General features: G+C 39.3%; 1 protein-coding gene across 5 annotated transcripts; it reads left to right on the top strand.

The window, feature by feature from the left end:
* The first annotated feature begins 1970 nt into the window (after window positions 1–1970).
* Window positions 1971–19879, top strand: MS4A4A (membrane spanning 4-domains A4A). Of its 5 annotated transcripts, XM_008271854.5 has the most exons (7): window positions 1971–2163; window positions 3345–3504; window positions 6773–6901; window positions 9234–9290; window positions 10775–10933; window positions 15067–15168; window positions 19196–19879. In XM_008271854.5, the coding sequence occupies exons 2-7, from the start codon at window positions 3361–3363 to the stop codon at window positions 19313–19315; spliced, it is 711 nt and encodes a 236-aa protein (XP_008270076.3). In that variant the 5' UTR covers window positions 1971–2163; window positions 3345–3360; the 3' UTR covers window positions 19316–19879. The 5 variants fall into 5 exon arrangements, with proteins under 5 accessions (XP_008270076.3, XP_089164647.1, XP_017202226.1 ...); XM_089308521.1 differs by lacking the exon at window positions 3345–3504; XM_017346737.4 differs by lacking the exon at window positions 15067–15168 and having other exon boundaries at window positions 1994–2163.
* The last annotated feature ends 3692 nt before the right edge of the window (window positions 19880–23571 follow it).

Raw genomic sequence — 23571 nt, forward strand, 5'->3', positions numbered from 1 at the left:
CACATGGGAATAAAAGGAGGCAGAGCCGAGGGATTTGTAAAATTTGAAGTGTAGCTAGGGAAGGAGGGAAGGTAAAGTGTCAAGAGTGGGGCTGAGTTCTGACTTGTGAAAGATTAGTGAAGATAAAAGAGAGCCATGTGTTAACGGACAAGACAATGACAAAGAGGCACCAGGATGTGTCAGAAATCCCAGAGACATGTGGATTCATTCCCATGCATTCAGCTAGTAAAACACTCCATGGCTACAGCTGTAGTTCTAGCAGGACCAGGTACAGCTTGTGCTGACATCAGTACCAGGCACCCACATACAGCTGGTTTTGCAGGTGCATAGAACCTAACAGTGTGGGCATATGGTGGCTTCTACCAAGATTTCAAAAGCCTGAGAGGGCAGATAGGAACTTGCTACAGGATCAGAAGTTCTGTGGAGAGGCCTGATGGGGTAATGTCTATGTTGTCATGGAAGTTAAGCTGCAGCATGGAACCCAACTGTTTAGAAGAATTCCTATAACTCACAGAATACATTTCAAAGTCCTTAATTTCTATAGAATGAATTTTTGAGTCTTCCAAAATTTCAAGTGTTGGAATCCTAACCTCCAATGTGATAGTATTAGGAGGCAGGGCCTCTGGGAGGTAATTATGTCATGAGGATGGCACCTTCATGCATGGGATTAGTGCCCTTAGAAGAAGTGACACAGAGTTTGCTTCCTGTCTCTGCTCTCCCACATGAGGACACAATGAGAAAACAGCTGTCTCTAACCAGAAAGAAAGCCCTCACCAGAACTGATACCCCGACCTTGAACTTCCCAACCTCCAGATCTGTGAGAAATAAATTACTGTTATAACAACCAGGCTGACTGAGACAAGCTTGAAGGTGAGTTGGACCCTGTGTGATCTATTATTTTTCTCTACTCTTGTTCTATTCTGATTCTGAAACTTTTAGTTTTTTGATTGCACTATGATCTCTCTACTCCCATGGCTTTTCTTCTTCCTGCTGACTCTGGCTGGAAATTTGCCATCCTTGAACTCTCCTTCTACTGTGTGTCTCCTGCTCATTCATGATCTCCAGTTAGATGTACTTTTCTCCAGAAACTCTCCAGTGTATCCCCAAGGTTGGGCTCTTTGATCTTCCTGCATGCTCCTCTTTACTTTATCCTTCAGAGAACTGATGGTCTTGGATTATAATATCCTTACTTGTCCATGCTTCCCAGTAGTCTACAAACTCCTTGGGGGCAGAGGCTGTGCCAATCATTTTTCATCATTTTATCTGCATAGCACATTGCTAAGTTCACAGTAGTGTTTTTTTCTAAGCAAATACTGAATGAATGAAAACTGAACACCACTCTGCTCTCTTCAATCAATGCTATGGTTGACATATGACTTGTCTCCCAAGCGTCCCTGTGTTGTAAGCTTGGTCCTCAGTGTGACTGTGTTGAAGGGGTGGACTCTTCAGAGGTGGGTGTATGGCAGGAGTGAACTAGGACACTTTGGGGTACTGCCCTGAGAAGAGATTAAGATTCGGGGGAAGTGATAACAAGGTAGTGCAATATATAATTTCAGTTGAGTTTGTCTTAGCAAAAGGTCAGGCTTTTTCCATTATTCTAAGTGTTTCTTCAAATTTGCAAGATGTTATATTAGTTGTTACTATGCAAGAAGCCTGGTGCCATTTTATGGCCATTCACAATCTCCAGTTGTGGAATTTTTAAATTGTGTGCAAACTGGTAAAATAAAGATCTCTAGGAAGACAAAGATAATCTGGAAATGTGTGAAACTGAGAAGAGGGGATTTTTCACCAGGCTTCTAGATGCCATTAAATTAGTTTGTGTATAAAAAGACCTTTAATCAGAGTTTGGCACAGAAATAATGACAATTACTTTCCTATGAAAGACTGCAAGAGGTGCTCACTACTTGTTCAGCAAATTTCACAATGAACATTCACACCCATATTAGGGACACAGAATCAGTTAGCAATTTCCGACAAGAAAAGGGAACTAATTGCATTTCTCAGCACAGCATTTGGAAAACTTACTAGCAGAAGGAAGCAGAGTTAAACTGAGAGAAGTGTGGAGTGAGGGGTGGTGACTGTATCTGGACAAAGAGCCTGGGGCACTCTCCCAGAGTCTGGCATTCATCAGACACACAGCAGACACTGCAGGCTGCAAGAAAGGTAGGTCCAAGGACTTGCCTTCCTGGTCTGTGGGGTTGATGATGTTTCATTTCCTAGTTCTGGAATCCCTGGGAGTCGAATGAGAGAAAGTGAAGCCACTTCCAGTGATACAAGCTAGTATTCTGGGTGGAGTGGATTGAGCTGCTTTATATGTACATTTGGGGATGTTGTGAAGCAGAGCATGGGGGAAAGTAAAGTCCTGAATCATAGAGTTAGTTATCGACCTTTGTGTTCTAAATTCCCAGGGTGAAAAAAAAAGGGCTGAAAGCAGTACTTTAAACTTTTGACTATTTATTTCAGATACTCTTAATGTCCCCTTCTTCCGTGGGCTTTCTTCTCTGTCTCCAATGTGCTATTTTTATAATTCAAAGTTTAAGAGAAGTTCTGCCGCATGCAAAATTTGGTGGAGTTGGTATAGGGTAAAGGACCCCTATCTAATACAGTGAGACTGGTCTCAAGATAGACTGTGGCCTGCCAAGTTCTCCAACAATCTTTAGCCATAAACTGAAGCAGCTCATGGGGAAGTACACTCACAAAAAACACCTTGAAGAATCAGCTTTCTTAGGAGCAGAGAGAACCTTGGGGGTAGTTGTGTTCAACGCAGATTTCCTCAGATGAGATAAATCAACCCAACTCGTCTACATTACGTTTATAGGACAAAATGTAAAATTAATTAAACTGCACTCTGAAGATGGATCTGGGAAGGCTTCTAGTTCCAAGAATGAGCTCTGATTAGAAAAGGAAGAATCCAAAATATGGTGAAATAAATAATAATGCAGATTGTTCTCTGTATTTAACTACTATTTAAGTGCTTCTTCAATGGGGATATGCCTGTAATCCAGGGTATATGCAGTAAAAGGTATAGAGATAGAATCTGAGCAGAAGTGGGATACGAACTTGAATAAATTTCCCTAAGCTGAGGTGTCTGGCACATTTGCCTCAGATCTGTTCACGTTTTCCTTAGATCAAGGTTTCTAGTATCTTGATATCAAGGGGCACTTAGGCTGTTCCCCTCTGTCTTCTATCAGTGTGTTACTTACCATCCCTGGCTTTTAAAAGCTATAGTGATATAGGTAGGGAATACAGCCCAGAATGTGGCCTTAGGGAGGAACCTGCCTCGGAGTGTTATATCCCTCTTATCATCTTCAGAACTTTTTCCTAAATTTCATTTCTTGTTCCAGCACCATATCTACTGCCATGACAATAATACAAGGAAATGAGCAAACCAGAGCAGATGCTGGCCCTGCCCTGTCCCAACCAGGACAGCAAGCCAATCTAAACTCATATATGTGGAAAGGGTTGGCAGAGAAGTTCCTGAAGGGGGAACCCAAAGTCCTTGGAGTAAGTCATTTTTGGATCTGGGAGAAGACTGGCATCATTGTAAACTGTGAACTATTCCAAATTAATGTTAAATACTATATTCCACTAACCTCATACTACGTACATCATCTATCTTTGGGGAAATATGCTATTTATGTTGACATAGGCTAGGCTTTTAAAAATATATCAATAATTATTTTAAAGATTTTATTTTTAAAGCAGTTTTAGATTTAAAGATAAATTGAGAGGATAGTATATGTATGAGTATATCCCATAAATCTCTTGTATAAGCCCTCACACTTACATACTTTCCCTGTTACTAACCTTCCCCACCAGAGCAGTGTGTTTGTTACAATTGATGAATCTGCAAGGGCATATCATTAACACTCAAAGTCTGTAATTGGTATGTTCTTTAAAATCGGAAAAAATGTATGAAGACATGTATTCACCTTTACAACATCATCCAAAGAAGTTTCACCACTATAAAAATCCTCTGTGCTCTTCCTTTCCATCCTTCCCTGTCCTCTAAACCCTTCACAAATGTTCCATAGTGTATCTTCTCCAGAAAAATCACACAATTAGAAATTATATAACATGTATCCTTTTAGATAAACTATCAATTTAATATACATTAAGTTTACTCCATTTTTCCAATGGCTTGATTGCTTATTTACTTATCACTAAATAATACTCTATTGCCTGGAGGTGTAATAGTTTATTTATGTGTCTGCTTTCTGAGGGACATCTGCCAAAACTTGGCAGTTCTGCATAAAGCTGTTAGAAGTATCTGTGTCCAGGTTTTGTGTAGACAAAAGTTTTCAACTCATTGAGTCAAAACAACTGTTGGATTGTATGGTCTATTAGTCTGTTTTGTTTTGCTACAATGAGATACCTGAGGCTGGGTAATATATAAAGAAAAGAGGCAGCCGGCGCTGCGGCTCAATAGGCTAATCCTCCACCTGTGGCGCCGGCACCCCAGGTTCTACTCCTGGTCAGGGCGCTGGATTCTGTCCCGGTTGCCCCTCTTCCAGGCCAGCTCTCTGCTGTGGCCCTGGAGTGCAGTGAAGGATGGCCCAAGTGCTTGGGTCCTGCACCCCATGGGAGACCAGGAGAAGCACCTGGCTCCTGGCTTCGGATCAGTGCGGTGTGCCAGCTGCAGCACGCCAGCCGCAGCGGCCATTGGAGGGTGAACCAACAGCAAAAGGAAGACCTTTCTCTCTGTCTCTCTCTCACTGTCCACTCTGCCTGTCAAAAAAGAGAAGAGAAGAGAAGAGAAGAGAAGAGAAGAGAAGAGAAGAGAAGAGAAGAGAAGAGAAGAGAAGAGAAGAGAAGAGAAGAGAAGAGAAGAGAAGAGAAGAGAAGAGAGGCTTATTTAACTCATGATTCCAGTGCTTGGAGAGCCCAAATGGTGTGGTACTGGTGTCCTGGAAAGGGGCTCTGGGGCCACATGACAACACAATGGAGAAGTGGAAGGAGAAATGGCCAAGTGTGGAAGAATCCAAGCACATTGAGGCCAAGACTTGATGTATAACAAGGTGTTCCACTCTGCAAGAGCAGTATGCATTCTTTCTGAGGCCATTGCTCTCACCACCTAATTGCCAGCTAGGCTCTATCTATCTCTTAAAGATCCACCACCTCAACAACAACACAAGCTCCCAGCGCATGAATCTTAGAGAATGAAATCATACCCTAACCAAAGCATCCTGCCCCTGCCTCCATGGTTCATGTCCTCTCACACTACAAAATGCATTCTCTCCCTACTTATAGTGCCAAATGTTTTCGCTTTTTCCAGCGTAGCTCAGAAGTCTGTGCACAGGATCTCATCTCAGACATAAGGCAAGCTCTTTATAGTTGTTAAATTGTAAAATACACACACACACACACACATTAATACTTCTCTGATGCCATAGCTGGACAGTGTCGCTCCCCCTCTTTGCGGAGAAACGACACTAGACCCTGCACTGTTCTTTTATCTGCTCGGCCCTCCCCGGGTTTGCTGCTGGTCCTTCCCGGGTTGGCTGCCGTCCCTTCCACCTCCGTGGAAGGGCGGGCCCCCCTGCCACTTTCCCCACTTCCGCGGGGGAGCGGCACACCACCGGCCGGCTCTCTCGGGTGCTGCTCAGATGTTCCTTCAGATAGATGTTCCCCTTAGATGTTCCTGGTATATGTTGTCTCTCTCCTCCTTTATAGTCCTCTTCCTCCAATCCCAACTCTGCTACCCACACGCCGAGTACGCTGCTCTCCTCCAATCAGGAGCAGGATCAGCTCCTGCAGGTTATTGGTCGAACTGGAAGCAGCTGTGTAAAAGTTGTTTACTCCTCTCCCAGCGCCATATTGTGGGAGAGCAGATGCATAGAATAAGTCTTAATTCCAGTAACTTAGTCTAGTCCAAGTTGCTCCCCACAGACAGGAGTCGGAAATACATTCCTAGACATAAGCTAAAAGAAAGTGGTCACAATCCTCCAGCAATATCAAAACCCAGCAGGGCAGATAATATACTCTTGAAGAATTTACTGGGGGGGGAGGGGTGCATAGGGCAGGCAAGGCTTTGGGCAGCCCCGCCCCCACAGTTTTGGTGAGCTGTCCAGATGGCCTGGACAGTGAGCTCATAGAGAATGCCCGAGGCTATTTCCCTTAACAGGTCTTCTATACAAGGCCCCTGGGCCTGTGAATAGACGAGCAGCCTGGAAGTTTTCTGAGCTGTCCTTTGTTGGTTTCTCCTACCCATAATCTTGATGCACAGTACTTGGCTCATTTTGATAATTTTTTTTTCCTTTTCTTTGAATTTCTTTTTATCTATGGGGGAATTGTACTCCAAATCTCTCATTTTTAGATTCCTATGCTTAGACCCCAGGCCTCAGGCCCAAGAGAATGTCATATTTACTCTTCATTTTTTTCTCATGTATCTGGTTTTTTCCTTCAGTTATTTCTCATTGCTCCAATAATTACTCTCTAATTCTAAGACCATTCCCATCTGAGCACTGACAAAAGAAAGAAGTGGTTGTGGAAGGCCTGGCATCACAGTTATCAAAAAGGCCCCCATGGGCAGGTTCTGGCAGACTCATTGTAATCCTGGAGTTACTGAGGCAATAAGAGTTATCCAGAGAGATGATGTTAATATTAGTTCATCCACAGTTCTTTAAATTAAAAATGTGATAAGAGGGTATCACAGAAGTCATCTGATTACAGCAAAAGATGGAGAATGAGGGCTTCTGGTGGTTGGACGGGGGTGGCTTGGGCCATGTTTTGGTGGAGGATAATCACTTTTTATTTTCCTCATCATTTCTAGGTTGTACAGATTATGATTGCTGTGATGACCATGAGTGTTGGAGTAACAATGTTGAGTGCCACATTGCCGTATAGGGGGCCACATCCCATTTCAGTGTACACATTTTACACAATTTGGGGGTCAGTCATGGTGAGTGGAATACTTTCTGGCAAATGGAGATAGAGTAACACAGTTGTTAATAGCTTAAGCTTTGGGATCCTATCCTAAATATCTTCTGGTACAATGACTTTGACAATAATTGGTAACCTTTTGACTCAGCATGTTTTATATGTGCATTTATATTTCAAACTCACCACAAACTCTGAAGGAGGATTTATCATCATCTTCATTATGGATGAAGAAATTGGAATTTATAAACATTAAGTAATGTGCCCCAGGTCTATTTGGTACAGGAATCAGATTAGGTCAGTCTAATGTCAGAACTGCATACAGTTAACCACTCTTGTTTTCTGCTTTCATCTTCATTTCCTTTTCAAGTCCACATTGCAAACCAACTTCCATAGTTTATGCCCTTCACTCCAGAACTGCAGGAGTTGTGTTTGTTGGTTCAGTGATCACTCAGACTGTAGCAGGTATCCTCTATTTGATAAGTGAAATAATTTTTTGCTGCTACTATTTAGTAATCTTTCAACCTTATATCCAAATCCTTCCCTGTAAAGTGCCTCTTTTTTCTACCTTACACAGTTCAAGTACCAATACTAAGAACCAATCACAGATTTCTCTTATTTTTGACTCCTTTAATCTCAAGGATAGTTACATGGCTTTTACTAGAATTCCACAAGATTATCCCCATATTAGCCTTTTTGTTTTATTTTGTTTTGAGTACTTTGGGAACATTGTAAAATTTCATTCCTATATAACTTTCACATTCCTTGTTATGTTTATTTCTGTAAGGTAATAAATATGAGGACATTTCAATAAGTTCCTTGGAAAACTGGCATTAAAAGATAAGTTTATTTTGATGCAAAAAATTTTCAAGTCCATACATAGTTTCTTTATAATACGTGTTATCCGTGAACTTATTGGAGCTCCCCATATATAGCCATAGTTTTAGTCATTTATTTACTTATTTTTGCTATGATAAATGAGGTTCTCTTGTTCAATCCTATCTTCAAAAACACATCTCTAATAGGCACATAGAATTTATGTATATAATGCTTTTCCATGTGCTTTACTAAATTTTTTAGAACTCTATAGTACTTTTTGGTAATATTCTTGGATATTTGTAGTATAATTCATTCATACTTAAATAATAACAATTTTAGTTACTTGTTTTAAATATTTGTCTTATATAATTATTTTGGTTAACATATCCAGAGTAGTACATAATAGGGTAGTAACATTATCTTGATATTTTTGAAGATTTATTTTGTTTATTTGAAAGGCAGAGTTACAGAGAGTGGGAAAGACAAAGAGATCTTCCATCAGCTGGTTCATTCCCCTAATGGCCTTGAAACTCAGAGCTGGGCCAGGCCAAAGCCAGGAACCTAGAAATCCATCAGGGTCTAACATGGGACAGTTTCTTATTAAGATAATTGATTACTTAACATATCTATCTAATTTAACACTAAATTTTTAACTCCTATTTAATGAATATAAATTTCCAAAGTACAGCTTTTGGATTATAGCGGCTTTCCACCCAACCCCATAACCACCCTCCCACCCACAACCCTCCTATCTCCCGCTCCCTCTCCCATCCCATTCACATCAAGATTCATTTTCAATTCTCTTTATATACAGAAGATCAACTTACTATATACTAAGTAAAGATTTCAACAGACTGCACCCACACAGAAACACAAATTGTAAAGTACTGTTTGAATACTAGTTGTACCGTTAATTCACATAGTACAACACATTAAGGACAGAGATCCTACATGGGGAGTAAGTACACAGGGACTCCTGTTGTTGATTTAACAATTGACACTCTTGTTTATGGCTTCAGTAATCACCTAAGCTCTTGTCATGAGTTGCCAAGGCTATGGAAGCCTTTTGAGTTCGCAAACTCCGATATTATTTAGACAAGGTCATAGTCAAAGTGGAAGTTCTCTCCTCCCTTCAGAGAAAGGTACCTCCTTCTTTGATGGCCTATTCTTTCCACTGGGATCTCACTCGCGGAGATCTTTCATTTAGGTGGTTTTGTTTTTTTTTTTTTTTTTTGCCAGAGTGTCTTGGCTTTCCATGCCTGAGGAACTCTTTAGCCAGATCTGAATGCCTTAAGGGCTGATTCTGACGCCAGACTGCTATTTAGGACATCTGCCATTCTTTGAGTCTCCTGTGTATCCTGCTTCCCATGTTGGATTGTTCTCTGCTTTTTAATTCTATCGGTTAGTATTAGCAGCCACTAGTCTTTTTTATGTGATCCCTTTGACTCTCAATTAATTTAGGACTAAATTTTAATGTTATGATTTCTAATTTTTGTTTAGTGTTTTAAAACTGAATTCCTTTTCTTTATTACTAGTTTATTTTGTCAGGATCCTTCTCAGTTGCAGCAGGAACTAGAACTACAAAAGGTCTGGTGAGCAATCTTTCATTTTATTTTATTTTGATACTAAAAGAAGAAGAGCTTAATCAACTGTGTATCCTGACAAATTATACTAAGAAAACTAATATAACATTACATAAAGAAAACATTTTTTTTAAAAATCAAGGAAGACTGAGTTTTATTTAGTAGGATCTGTATTTTTTTTATTTTTTATTTTACTTGAGATGCAGAGTTACACACAGAGAAAGGGAGAAACAGAGAGAGGTCTACCAACTGCTGGAACTTGGCCGATCAGAAGCCAGGAGCAAAAAGCTTCTTGCAGGTCTCCCACATGAGTACAGGGTCCCAAGCACTTGGGCTATCATCCACTGCTTTCTCAGGCCATCAGCAGGGAGCTGGATTGGAAGTGGAGCAGCCAGAACTCAAACCAGCACCCATATGGGATGCCTGCACTGCTGGTGGATGCTTAACCTACTACACCAAAGTGCTGGCCCTAGTATTTTTCAAAAATTGTAATCAACAACTGGCTATTGGTAGAATCACTGGCATTAGACTGGACATTTTGACTAGGTGGTTGCTGAGAACATCTTTCTGAAGATATAGAGTTCCTGAGAAGCAATGCCAAGTGGCATTAGTCACACAAGCCTTGAAGCTTGAGGTCCAGCCCATGCCAACGACACCTAGTCAATGTGGTGTAATATTTTAGCTGACTGATCTGTGTACTCCTACTGTATCCAAAAAGAAATTTGAATTTGCAATGGAAGAAATTCACAATAAGCTATGACCTAAGAAGAGGCAAATTTAGAATATAGCTCTCGTGTTGATGCTTTTTTTGATAAAGCCAATAAAAGACAAAAGCCCAGATCCCAACAAATATTTTTCTGACTAAAGACCACATTTAAACTTTCTTTGATCAAAAAATAAACACCAAACTCTGGAGAATGTCAGTAAGGCCTTTCCAGATCTCTCCTCAAGCTGCCTCTCTAGAATCTCCTCCAGCTAAAACTGTCTAGTGTCACACTGAAAGTCTCACACTTTTGTAAGCAATTTTAGTCTTTTATAAAAAAACCCTCTTACCTTCACAAATAAAAAGAGAATGTGGGTACAGCAGAGAGAGAGAGAGAGTACACAAAAGGTATAGAGGCATGAGACAAGCAGTATTTAAGATACATGATGTCGGGCATTGCAGAAGATGGACACACATAGCGCTATCTAGTCAAAGTGTAAATGGTACTGAAAACCCTGCTAAGCAGGCTTGAATTTTATCACAGGTGTCCAGTGGAGTCAGCCTCAGAATTTAAGCTTGGAGTAACAGAATCATATCTGTGATTCAACAAGAGATGAGAGTTGAAACTACTATAAGGAGAGAGACAAGGCAGGACTTCTGGAATAATCAATATTCTAGTTTAGTGGATGGAATTGTGTTGGGGAAGAAAGGGTGGAGGAGGTAAAGGAATTGAAGGAGAGGTATCTGGCAGTACGACTGGATTATTTAATTGATTTGCAATCCTTTCTAGGTACAAGGCAGCCTAGGATTGAACATCACCAGCTCTGTCTTGGCTGTATTTGGGATCATAATCAGTGCAACAAGCTTGAGTATTTATTCATTCCATCATCCTTACTGTAACTATATTATAGGACGTGATAGTTGCTTCATGACCATTTCCATTTTACTGGTGAGTTCTTCCCTTTTTCATAGATTACTGTGGGGGAAGCAGGTTTAGGGAGGATTTGCTCCAACAAAAGCACCAATCAACATTTCCTAATTGCTGAATTACTTTGGGAAACTGGAAGTGATTGAAGAACAGGATACTCTTTTTATTTTTTAGGAGTCAGGTTCACATCTCCTCTCTCTTAAATCCTTTGCTATCTGTGAAGAGATAAAGTACAAAGAAAATTCAGTTTTAGAATAGCTACTTGTTAATTGTTACTGTCCTGGGCATTTTGCTTAATTTTTCCTGTTTAATTTTAAAATACTAATCAATTTGCATAGTTATCCCTTGTAAAAGTCGAGTACAGATGTCAGCCCCTACATATCTAATAGGGCTTCCTGGTAGACCCTGATGGAGTTACTTTGTTCCTTACTCACAAATGAAGATTGTCTTGAACATTATCCTTCAGTGGTGAGTAACCCATTGTCTTTTCAAGGATGTTCTTTTAATGTTAATCATTTTTAACCTCAACATTCAGGTGCTGGTAAATTCTCAATCTCAGTTCTGTATCTTTACTCTTTTTTTGTACAAATTGCCCTCATCTAGATTTGTTTTATTCTGCAAATTAAGTCTTACACAAGTGTTTTCAAGCAGTAAAACTTCCTGAAGTTTTAGGCCTTTGAGAAAATGCAAGGATGAAGAGTTATGGCAGCACATCATGGAAGACTGAAATGCACAGTTAAATCTTTACTATTGTGCCAGCATTGTGGGCAATGGGCTTAGCTACCACTTATGACCCCAACATTCCATATTGGAGCATTGGTTCAAGTCCTGGCTGCTCTGCTTCCAATTCTACTTCCTGTTACTGTGCCTGTGAAGACAGCAGAAGGTGGTGCCTTCCACTCATGTGGGAGACCCGGATGGAATTCTTGGCTCCTGGGTTTGGCCTGGCGCAGACCTGACTGTAAATAAATATTTTGAAAAAAATCTTTACTATTAAAAAGCCTACTGCCTGTTCTCAAAACCACTAAGTTTTCTTTTATCTTCTCTCTGTAGTTACCTTCCAACCCTTCATCTTGCTTCATAGTGGTTTTCTCATTTTTTCCTTCCTATACCCAAATGTGGAAATTCAGTACTCTCACTAACTTACTATGTAGAGCCAGTCACATTTCCTGTAACTTTCCCAGATAATCTTACATGTCTTAAGGGCTTTCTTATATAGTCATATCAGAATAATTCCTTGAGAGTCTTTGATAAATTAACTTATTCCCATTGAGATTTCTAATAGTTCTTATGATAAATAATTATATCCACTTAAAATAAATAAAGTTTCTGCATATAATTGAACAACTTTTAAAACACCATTCCGAAATTGGCAAAAGCAAGATTCGATTTGAGAATCTCATGCCTCTATTGCCCCTAATATTTACTGGTTTCCTAAGTAGATCCTCAACATCCTCAAAGTACCTCACTTTCTATTTCTGGAGATATCTGCATTTACAGATTTAATGTAAGAGTAAAATAATCAGAATAAAACCTGAACTGACTGATTTCACAGGGCTGGTTTCACAGGCATATGAACTGTGCCATCACTTGGCTTAATGCTCCACTATTGCTCCCTTGGAATGATTAATTATTTGTTAACTAGAAACACTGTAAATTATATAGTCTGTTTTCCATTTATCTCAGTCACCTCTCAAAGATCATCATGAGTTTCTATTAATTATATGGATTTCCTCCCCACTCACCCAGTGCATATAGCAAAATACTCTTTTAAAGGTTTCCCAGAATCTCAAGCATTAGGTCTTCTCATTCCTACTGGACACCTGTACATCAGTCAGTGGGTCTATAAATCCTTATTTTGTGCCCAATCCTGGGATTGAGAGACATAAGAGGGAGAGCAGTTCCCTATCTTCAAGAAGCTCTAATGCTCTTGGGAGAAAAGATATAATGCTACAAAGCATATAATAATAAAAAGAGGATAGAAAAGATGAATTCTCTATAGAAAAGAGTAGTTAGAAGAAAAATGACCTGAGTCATTAAGCAGAGCCATATAGAATTACCAGTGAACAGCTGTACTTGAACTAGTGATTTCATATGTCTCAAAAGAATAATATTATATGTTTATATGTCTGCATGTAACATGTATATAAGCATATCAACATTCATATATATATACAAAATATACAAATATATACTTGTTCCTTTGGTGGAACAAAAAATAGCATGGCATCTGTTTTTGTAAATGTTTCCTTTTTTTAAATTTATTTTATTTGAAAGGCACAGTTACAGAGATAGGGAGGGGGGGTCTTCCATCTATTGGTTCACTCCCCAAATGGCCATAACAGTTAGGGTTGGGGAGGACAAAAGCCAGGATCCAGAGCTTCTTCTGAATCTCTCACAAGAGTGCAGGAACCCAAGGACTTGGGCCATCTTCCACTACTTTCCCAGGCCCTTAGCAGAGAGCTGGATCAGAAGTGGAGCAGGCAGAACTCAAACTGGCACCCAAATGGGATGCCAGCACTTCAGGCAGCAGCTTTACCTCACTACACCACAATACTGGCCCCTGTAAATAAGTTTTCTCAAAATATGGCCTAGCCCAATTGTTTACATAGCACATGTGGCTGCTTTCATGTTATAGTGACAGATTTGAATATTTATGTCAGAGATCTTACTATCTGCAAAACCTAAAGCATATATTATCTGGTCCATAACAAAGTTTGCCAACTCTTGGTCTACTCCACTAGATGGTAAGATCCTTAAAGATACACAAATAATTTGTTGTATCCACTGCTCTATATCTGAATCTGTTGAATGCATGAGTAAATAAGAAAACAATGAATGTACATGTTCTCAAGATTCACTGAATCTGTGCCTTTCATGTCCTGAGATCTTAATCTATTGGCTTTTTTATGGTGGAGATACTATCTCTAACCATAGAGAAAAAGAGGAAATATTTATACTAAAAAGTCTAAGACAACAATCCAGGACAAGTCCATTAGGAATAAATGTACTGCCCAGTGTTCCTCAAATTTGACCACATATTTTGGCCAATAATTAGACCTAAAACCAGTTCTCTTGGGAGATGTGTGAATGATGGACTAATGAGGTGTTCATTGTTGTGTTAGTTTCTTACCTCTGCTTTAAAATGGCTTAAAACAATATTAATTCATTAACACCTATGTCTGGAGGTTGGAAGTTTGAAATGGATGTCACTAGTCTAAAATTAAAATGTTGTCAGCACTGCATTACATTCTGTGGCTCTAAGGAAGAACCAGGTTCTTGCCTTTTCTAACTTCTAGGGGTCCAGATTCATGCAGTGTAGCATGTTCAGATCTCTCTCAAAGTTTGACTCTCTTTCCACTTGTTTCTACTTACAAAGATGCTGACCCTACATTGGGCCCAGCCAGTAAACCAGGAAAATTCATCTTTCTCAGCTAATAAGTATCCTTAATTCTATCTGTAAACTTGATTCTCCTCTCATGTAACTGGGCAGAGTCACAGATTCTGGGGATTAAGGATCTTCATAGGGGATCATAGCAATATGTCAACTGTATGGAATGTCTATGGAAATCTATGGAATTTTCCCATCTGCTGAGTTACTCTTCAGATGTCCACAACAGCCAGGCTGAGTTAGGCTGACACTAGGAACCTAGAAACAGTCTTGATCTCCTACATGTTAACAGGAACCTAACTACTTGAGCCATCACCAGCTGCCAACCAGGGTGCACATTAGCAGGAAACTGGAATCAGGAACAGAACTGGAACTTGAACCTAGTTACTGTAAATGGGTTCAGGCACTATGAGTGGGTTCAGATGATTCAGGTGGTGTCTTAACCACTGTATCAATGCCATCTTCCCTACCCACTTTTAAAGAACATCCATATTCTGTGTCCACTGTAACACTTGAAAGTAGTGGACTGGGGCAAAACAAAAGAACTAGTATTACTTTATCTGTAAAAAAAAAAAAAAAAAAAAAAAAAAAAAAAGAGTGCTAAGTGACATTAGACAGATTAGAATTAGAATTGGTCAAAGTTTTGTCTGCAATTAGATTTCCTGAATCCTGACAGTGCTTTCTCTATTTGGCATTTTAATCAGTGGTCAGCATTTACAGCTTGTCTTCTCTGTTTCTCATGTGACTATGAATTTGCTCCAAGGGTATGGATAGTATTGCCCTCCTTTTAAGTGTGCTGGAGTTCTGCATTGCTGTGTCCCTCTCTGCCTTTGGATGCAAAGTAACCTGTTGTAATCCTGGTGGGGTGAGTACACATTCATTTCAATGTCTTTGGTAGTTTCCTATTGTTATGTATTCAATTGTATAATTTTAGAGGCTTAAAACCAACATATTCATTATCTCCAGGTTCCTTGTGTTGACAGCCTGGGTACTTCCTTTCTAGATCCTCTGCTCAATGTCTTACAAGGCTTTACTTAAAGACTTAACTGGGGCTATGGTCTCATCTGACATTTCTGGTCCTGTTGCAGCTCATGTAGCAGAACTACTTTCTGTAAGCTCTAGAATGCATGACAATAGACTACTTCTTTGAGGATGGCAGAACAATGAAAGTCTCAGCTCTTTTAGAGTTCACATTATTGGGTTGGGTCCATGTACAATAATATCCCTTTTAATAAATTCAAATCCAACTTTGGTAACTAGTGTTACAGGAGTGATATTTCATTATATACACAGGTACCACCCAGACTCCAGGATTGAAAGTCACAAGAATGTGCATTACTGGGTATCACCTTAGAATCCTGTCGACTGTAATAGCTAATGAGAACTATTTCCCATCCTTAGTCCCTGAAACAGCATCCTCTGAGTCTAGATCAGAGAATGCTGCTTAATGGAGTAATCGACAAACACTGCCAAATTTTGCTCCATTACCCCACTCTATCCTGGGACTATTAAAGAAATAGCAATTTGTGCACATCCTGCCCTTTCTCTGTAACTGATCCTCCTGGCTGTTAAGCAGAAAGAACATCACATGCACATTTGCAACAAGATGCAGGAATCTGGAAAACATGCGGAGTGAAATGAGCCAGTCCCAAAGAGACAAATAGCATATGTTCTCCCTGATCGGTGACAACTAACCAAGCACCTAAAAGGAAACCTGTTGAAGTGAAATAGACACTATGAGAAACAGTGTCTTGATTAGCCCTTGTCCTGACTGCCGAGGAACAACTTACTATTTTATTCCTTATAGCATTTTTTGTTCTACTTAATACCATTGGTTGAACTCTTTAATTAACACACAATTATTCTTAGTCATTTAAATTTAACAGAAAAGTGATCCCTGTTAAATAAGAATAAAGAGAATAAGAGAGGGAAGAGATGTACAGTTCAACACATGCTCACTCTGACTTACCCCTAATGGTAGAGCTAGAAACGTGCCAGGGGGTTCCAATTCAATCCCATCAATGTGGCATGTACCAATGCCATCTTACTTGTTAAAGTGATCAGGTTAAGTAAATAATTGATCAAAAAGATAGGATTAAATGTCAAAGGGATTACATAAATAAGACCAATGTCTGCAAATAATAATTAATAGAATTAAAAAGGAGAGAATGATCCTACATGGGAAGCAGAATACACAGCAGACTTATAGTATGGCAAATGCCCTAAACAGCACTCTGGCCTCAGAATCAGCCCTTAAGGCATTCAGATCTGGCTAAAAAGCCCGTAAGAGTTTCTCAGGCATGAAAAGCCAAGGCACTGTGGCAAAAAAAAAATGACCTAAATGAAAGATCTCTGCAAGTGAGATCCCAGTGGAAAGAACGAGCCATCAAAGAAGGCAGTACCTTTCTCTGAAGGGAAGAGAGAACTTCCACTTTGACTATGGCCTTGTCTAAATAAGATCGGAGTTGGTGAACTCAAGAGGCTTCCATAGCCTTGGCAGCTCATGACAAGAGCCTCAGGTGATTACTGACGACATAAATAAGAGTATCAGTTGTTAAATCAACAATGGGAGTCACTGTGCACTTACTCCCCATGTAGGATCTCTGTCCTTTATGTGTTGTACTATGCAAATTAATGATAAAACTACTACTCAAACAGTATTCTATACTTTGTGTGTCTTTGTGGGTGTAGTCTGTTGAAATCTTTACTTAGTATATTGTTGCTCCCCCTCTTCGTGGAGGAATGACACTAAACCCTGCCTAGGTTTCCTATCCAAGTCACGGCACCATTATGTCGCTCCCCGTCTTAGTGGAGGAACGACACAGGACCCTGCGCTGTTCTTTTGTCTGCTCGGCCCTCCCCGGGTTTGCTGCTGGTTCTTCCCGGGTTGGCTACCAACCCTTCCACCTCCGTGGAAGGGCGGTTCCCCCTGCCACTTTCCCCACTTCCGCGGGGGAGCGGCACACCGCCAGCCGGCTCTCTCGGGGGCTGCTCAGGTGTTCCTCATAGATGTTCCTGGTGCGTGTTGTCTCTCTCCTCCTTTATAGTCCTCTTCCACCAATCCCAACTCTGCTACCCACACGCCGAGTACACTGCTCTCCTCCAATCAGGAGCAGGATCAGCTCCTGCAGGTCATCACTCAAGTTGACGAGAGGCAGCTGCGTAGAAGTTGTTACTCCCTTCTCAGCGCCATATTGTGGGAGAGCAGATGCATAGAATAAGTCCTAATTCCAGTAACTTAGTCTAGTCCGAGTTGCTCCCCACAGTATATAGTAAGTTGATCTTCTATATATAAAGATAATTGAAAATGAATCGTGATGAAGAATGGGATGGGAGAGGGAGTGGAATATGGGATGGTTGCAGGTTGGAGGGAGGTTATGGGGGGGAAAGCCGCTATAATCCAAAAGTTGTACTTTGGAAATTTATATTTATTAAACAAAAGTTGAAAAAAATTGAAAAACAATAATAAAAAAGAACATCACATGCAGAGACAGAGAAGTGGGAGATTTAAGGAGAAAAGAGATTAAGAAAGATGCCCCAGAAACAAGAGGACATACATGTCTTCTGAGGCTTGAGAATGCCAGAGTGATGAAATGGGGAGTAAAACTCCAACAGTTGCTCATTAGTTTCGTTGCTCAAATGCCCAAGGGAAGATAAAGTCTATAGCTAATTAATAAACTATTAATAGTTTGAGATTATCTTGTTGTGCTTCTTCTCTACACTTTTTTGCTTCTTCTTTTTTTTTAAGATTTATTTATTTATTTGAAAGGCAGAGTTACAGAGAAGCAGAGGCAGAGGCAGAGAGAGAGAGGTCTTCCATCAACTGGCCGGTCTGAAACCAGGAACCTAGAGTTTCTTCTGGGTCTCCCACGTGGGTTCAGGGGCCCAGGGACTTGGGTCATCTTCTACTGCTTTCCCAGGCCATAACAGAGAGATGGATTTGAAGTGGAACAGCTGGGTCTCGAACCAGCACCCTTATGGATGCCAGCACTGTAGTCGGTAGCTTCATCCGCTACGTCACAGTACCAGCCCAACTTTTGTGCTTCTGAACTTTCTTTTGGGGTTCCCAGACAAAACCATATGCCACACCCCCAGAACCCTTCCCCACATAATAGAGATGGGGAATAAATCATATTAATTCTAATCATGGGTTTGTGTTGTAAGATCTTAGAAGTGTTTCTCAGCAGTCACAAATGATTTTGTAATTGCAGTGAGTGAAGCATTTTATCTTCATTATGTGAAGCATTTGGGCATGGGAGAAAATTCCTTAGTAACCTTTAATTTGTAACAATTATGTCTATGATCATTTCTGCTCCTAGAGTAGTTAGAGCTGGGAAATTTTGCTCCAGTTAAGCTCCTGGTATGAATTCAGATCAGTGGCCTTGGGGCGTATATAAGTCTCTCTCCTTCCTGTTCCCCTCCCCAAGCTCTTCCCTCAATTTCGTTTCACACTCAGTTTGAGGGATAAGGACTAGCACTTTGTTCAGTTTCACGGTGATCTCCGCCATTCTGAGATGGTATGGTTTTTGTAATACTTTATTCGTGGCTATAAAATCATGTTTTGGATGTGTGGTTGTAATCAGTCCAAGTAACCCGATTTGGAAGAAGAGCTCTGTGTTTTTCATAACATTTTAGTTTACTCAACTTGTTGGGTGCTATTATCCATATGTCAGATGAATCCACTTTCAAAAGTCAGCAATAACCATACACTTCTTAGCAAAGAAGTATCACCGAATGTGTGTAATAGTACCAACCTTGTCTGATGAATTCCTGAGATTTATTTTGAGTTTGAGTTCAGAGATGAGAAATTAAACTCTAAAATTGTGGGCAGGAAAGGGAAATTCTGAAGTTGCTTGAGTGACTCACTGATGACATTCTGATTGACTTCACAGGTTGTGCTCATTATGCCGACAAACTCACATGGAGCAGAAGTGGTTCCCCCTGCACCATTTAAAGAAGATTTAGCACCAACAATAGATCAACAGAAAAATGTTCCAAACTATCTACCCTGACTGTAATGCATGAATCCTACTTGGGAAAGTATTAGAGTCTAACTTAGATATGTATGTAAAATAAATTCAGAATCATGTTCTCCTTTTTCCCAAACTACTCAATGATTCAATTTGCTGACTCTCTAACAGAATATCAGAAGTTGAATAAGCAAATCATACACTTTAATGGGTCAGCAGAAATTGAAAGTAAAAAAAAAATCTCTTTAAGGCAGTATAAAAGAGCATTCATTGTATTTTCAAAAAAGAGTTGGCAGGGCAAAGGCAAAAAGGTATTGCCGAGATGAGGTCTAGTGGACTATACTTTATTAATAGTATTCAGAAATGCAATTCATTTTAACATACTGACCATTTTTATGGAATCCTTTTTTCCTTATCCACATTTTCATCAACTATCTTTTTCTTTTAACTTGAAGAACTTTAACATTCATTGTTTTGAAATTTTTCTGGCATTACATTGTTTCAGATTGTTTTGCTTGTTGTCTGAATTCATTTTAATTTTACTTTGATTTTTGATGTATATTTTCACAGGATATGGGTGCTTGATTAAACTTTTTTTATCTTTAATGATGTCTTTTTGTGCAGTTATTGTTATCTTTGTTCTCTAAAGTATACTTTGTCTCACTTAAAAACTTTTTTGTTTACCATGCATTTTTAGTGATTTCTCTGTGAAATTCTTTAGTGTAGTTTACTTTTCTTCATCCAGCTTGAGGTTAATTGGGATACTTTTAATGTGAGTTTACACTTTTTATCAAGTTTGTAAATTTCAACCATTTCTTCAAATAATTTCCAACTCCGTGAACTTCTGTTTTTCTTGGACTTTGATTATACTTTAGACCACTTTATATTGCCCACTTGATGATTTATTAACCTTTCCAGTCTCTTTTTCTTTCTCTGCTTCTGCTTATAGAGATTTTGCATCTATCTTTAGCTTCACTAACCTTTTCTTTTCAAAGGTAAATGTGTTGCCACTCTTGTGCAGGGATTTATTCATATCATATATTATAGTTCTTAATCTCTAAAAATTCTATTCAGATCCTTTGTGTATATTTCTTTTTTGAGTTTTCATTTTATTTGAAAGGGGAGAGAGAAAGAAGATGGGGGGGGAGGGGGAGAGAGAGAGAGAATAAGAAAAACCACCATGCATGGTTCATTCCCCCAAATGCCTGCAACAAATGAGAACATGAACCAGGATAAAGTCAGAAGCCCAGAACTCAGTTCAGTCCTCTGAAGTGGGCAGTAAGGTCCCAGTTACTTGAGCCATTACTTGCTGCATACAGGAAACTAGAATTCCAGCTGACACTGGAATCCAGCTGCCTTCAAATGGGATGTAGGCATCCCAAGCAGCAGCCAAATCACTGTGCCAATGCCCACCCACCACGTACTTCATTTTTATACTTACTTTGTCTACAGTTTCTCTGAAATTTGTATATACCCACTATATATGTTTTAACATAACTTTGATTTGGTTCTCATCTGTGATTTATGGGTCTGTTTTCTTGACTGATTTTTCACTGTTTATTGTCATTTTTACTGTTTATTGTCATTTTTCTTCTTGTTGTCATATGCAGCTAATTTTGGGTTGGATGACAAATATCATGATTTTTATATAGATTAGTGTTCAATTTTTTTCCAAAGAGTGTTACATAAAGAATTAACAAAGCTTATGGGACTTAATGGGGAATATGAGTATTAAATGAACAAGTATTTACATTATGGGAATTTTAGAAGAGGGAACAAGGAAAGGGATTTCAATGAAATGATTGCTCTAAAATTTCCAATTCTTAGATGAATATGGATATTCAAATCCATGAAGCTCAAAGATTCCTAAAAAGTTTCAACCCACATTGGTTCTTATATTTTAATCAAGTGGTCAAAAATCAGAAGCAATGAGAATTTTGTGAGTAACAACAAAAAAGTGAAATGTCATGTACAGGAAATCTCCATTAGGTAATCAGAAGATTTTGTGGTGGAAACATTGTGAGCCAAGAAAGAACAAGATGGCACATTCTAATTACTAAAAAGAAAAACTGCCTGTTAAAAATACTATACCCAGTAAAACTGTCCTTCAGAAATGGAGAAATCCCAGACAAACAAAAGCTTAGGGAATTCCCATTAGACTTGTCTTGCATGAAATACTTAAGGAAGTTCTTCAGACAGGAATTGAGTTTACTAATTAATATCATGAAAATATAAGAAAATATAAAAATCTATAAAGATAAATATATGGTCATATACAGAATATTCTAATACTGTAATGGTTGTGGGCAAACTATATCTTTGGTGTGAAGGTTAAATTCAAAACACTAAAAAACTACAGTAAGTTGTTAAAAATGCACAATATAAAAAGGTATAAATTGTAATATCAAAAATGGAAACTGGTGGAGAGTAAAGTTAAAATTGCAGAAATTTTGTGCATAACCAAATTTAAGTGGTTACTGTGGTAACCATGAAGCAAAACTCTACTGTAGATGCATAAATGATAATGAGAAAATAAGTGAAGAGTAGAGCTACAGAAAATAACCAAATCACAAAGGCAGACAGAGAAAGAAAGGAAAACCATTAAAAATATGATAATGGTAAGTCCTTGCCTATCAATAGCACCTTGAGTGCAAATGAATTTAATCAATAAAATTAATTTGACTGGATTAAATTCACCAATCAGAAGGTTTACAATCATTGAATAGCTTTAAAAAAAAAAACTGATACAGCTATTTTCTGCCTTTAAGAAACCTACTTTAGCGCTAATGACACACATAGGTTGAAAGTAAAGGGATGCAGCTGGCGCTGCGGCTCAATAGGCTAATTCTCTGCCTGTGGCACCAGCACACCAGGTTCTAGTCCCAGTCGAGGCACCAGATTCTGTCCCGGTTGCCCCTCTTCCAGGCCAGCTCTCTGCTGTGGCCCGGGAGTGCAGTGGAGGATGGCCCAAGTGCTTGGGCCCTGCACCCCATGGGAGACCAGGAGAAGCACCTGGCTCCTGGCTTCAGATCAGCACGATGTGCTGGCCACGTGCCCTGGCCATGGCGGCCATTGGAGGGTGAACCAATGGCAAAAGGAAGACCTTTCTCTCTGTCTCTCTCTCTCACTGTCCACTCTGCCTGTCAAAAAAAAATAATAATAAAAATTTAAGAAAAAGAAAGTAAAGGGATGCAAAAAGATATTTCATGTAAATGGAAACCAAAGGCAAGAGGAGTGGTTATGTCTGTATTAGATAAAATATTCTCTAGTGAAAAAATGTCACAAGTAATAAAAAGTCATTATTAAATGATAAAGAAGTCAATTCATTAAGAAGAAATAATTGTAAGTAGATATTACCCAACATTGAAGCACTTAATATATACAACAATTGTTAATGGACGTGAAGGGAGAAACACATAGAAATACAGTAATAGTACCTTCAGTACCCCACTTTCCAAAATGGTTAAATCAACCAGACAGGAAAATAATAAGGAAATTCTGAATTTGGACTGTGTTTCAACCAAATAGAACTGAATATATATTCAAACCTAAATTGAATCAGAAAGAAATAGATATATCAAACAGACCAGTAACTAATAAAAGGTTGAAGAAATAATTCATGCCTTCTAATAAAGAAATGCTCTCACAACTGAATTCACAAATAAACACCACGAAACATTCAAGAATTATTATTCAAAAAAAAAATAGAGCTGGAGTGAATACTTCCAAATACATTTACAAAATCAGAATCACCATGAAATCTAAGCCAGACAAAGATACTATACTAGTGGTCTCATAGTGATTACATGATTCTGAATTTGTTAGAACTATATACTATACACTATTTATGATGAATTTCAATAAAAACATAGTAAGAAAAAGAAAAAAACATGATTTAATAGAGGCAGAAAAGGCATTTGATGAAGTTTAACACCCTTTATTCTTTTTTTTAAGGTTATTTTATTTATTTGACAGATAGAGTTAGACAGTGAAAGAGACAGAGAGAAAGGTCTTCCTTCCATTGGTTCACCCCCCAAATGGCCTCTACGGCTGGAGCTATGCCCATCCAAATCCAGGAGCCAGGTGATTCTTCCTGGTCTCGCATGTGGGTGCAGGTGCCCGAGCACTTGGGCCATCCTCCACTGCCTTCCCAGGCCACAGCAGAGAGCTGGACTGGAAAAGGAGTAACCGGGACTATAGAACCCGGTACCCATATAGGATGCTGGCGCCGCGGGCGGAGGATTAACCAAGTGAGCCATGGCGCCGGCCCCTAACACCCTTTATTCTTAAAAATTCTG

Source organism: Oryctolagus cuniculus, chromosome 1 (genome assembly GCF_051225735.1).
Source record: "Oryctolagus cuniculus isolate XC-2025 breed Fujian yellow rabbit chromosome 1, ASM5122573v1, whole genome shotgun sequence".
NCBI classification, from domain to species: Eukaryota; Metazoa; Chordata; class Mammalia; order Lagomorpha; family Leporidae; genus Oryctolagus; species Oryctolagus cuniculus.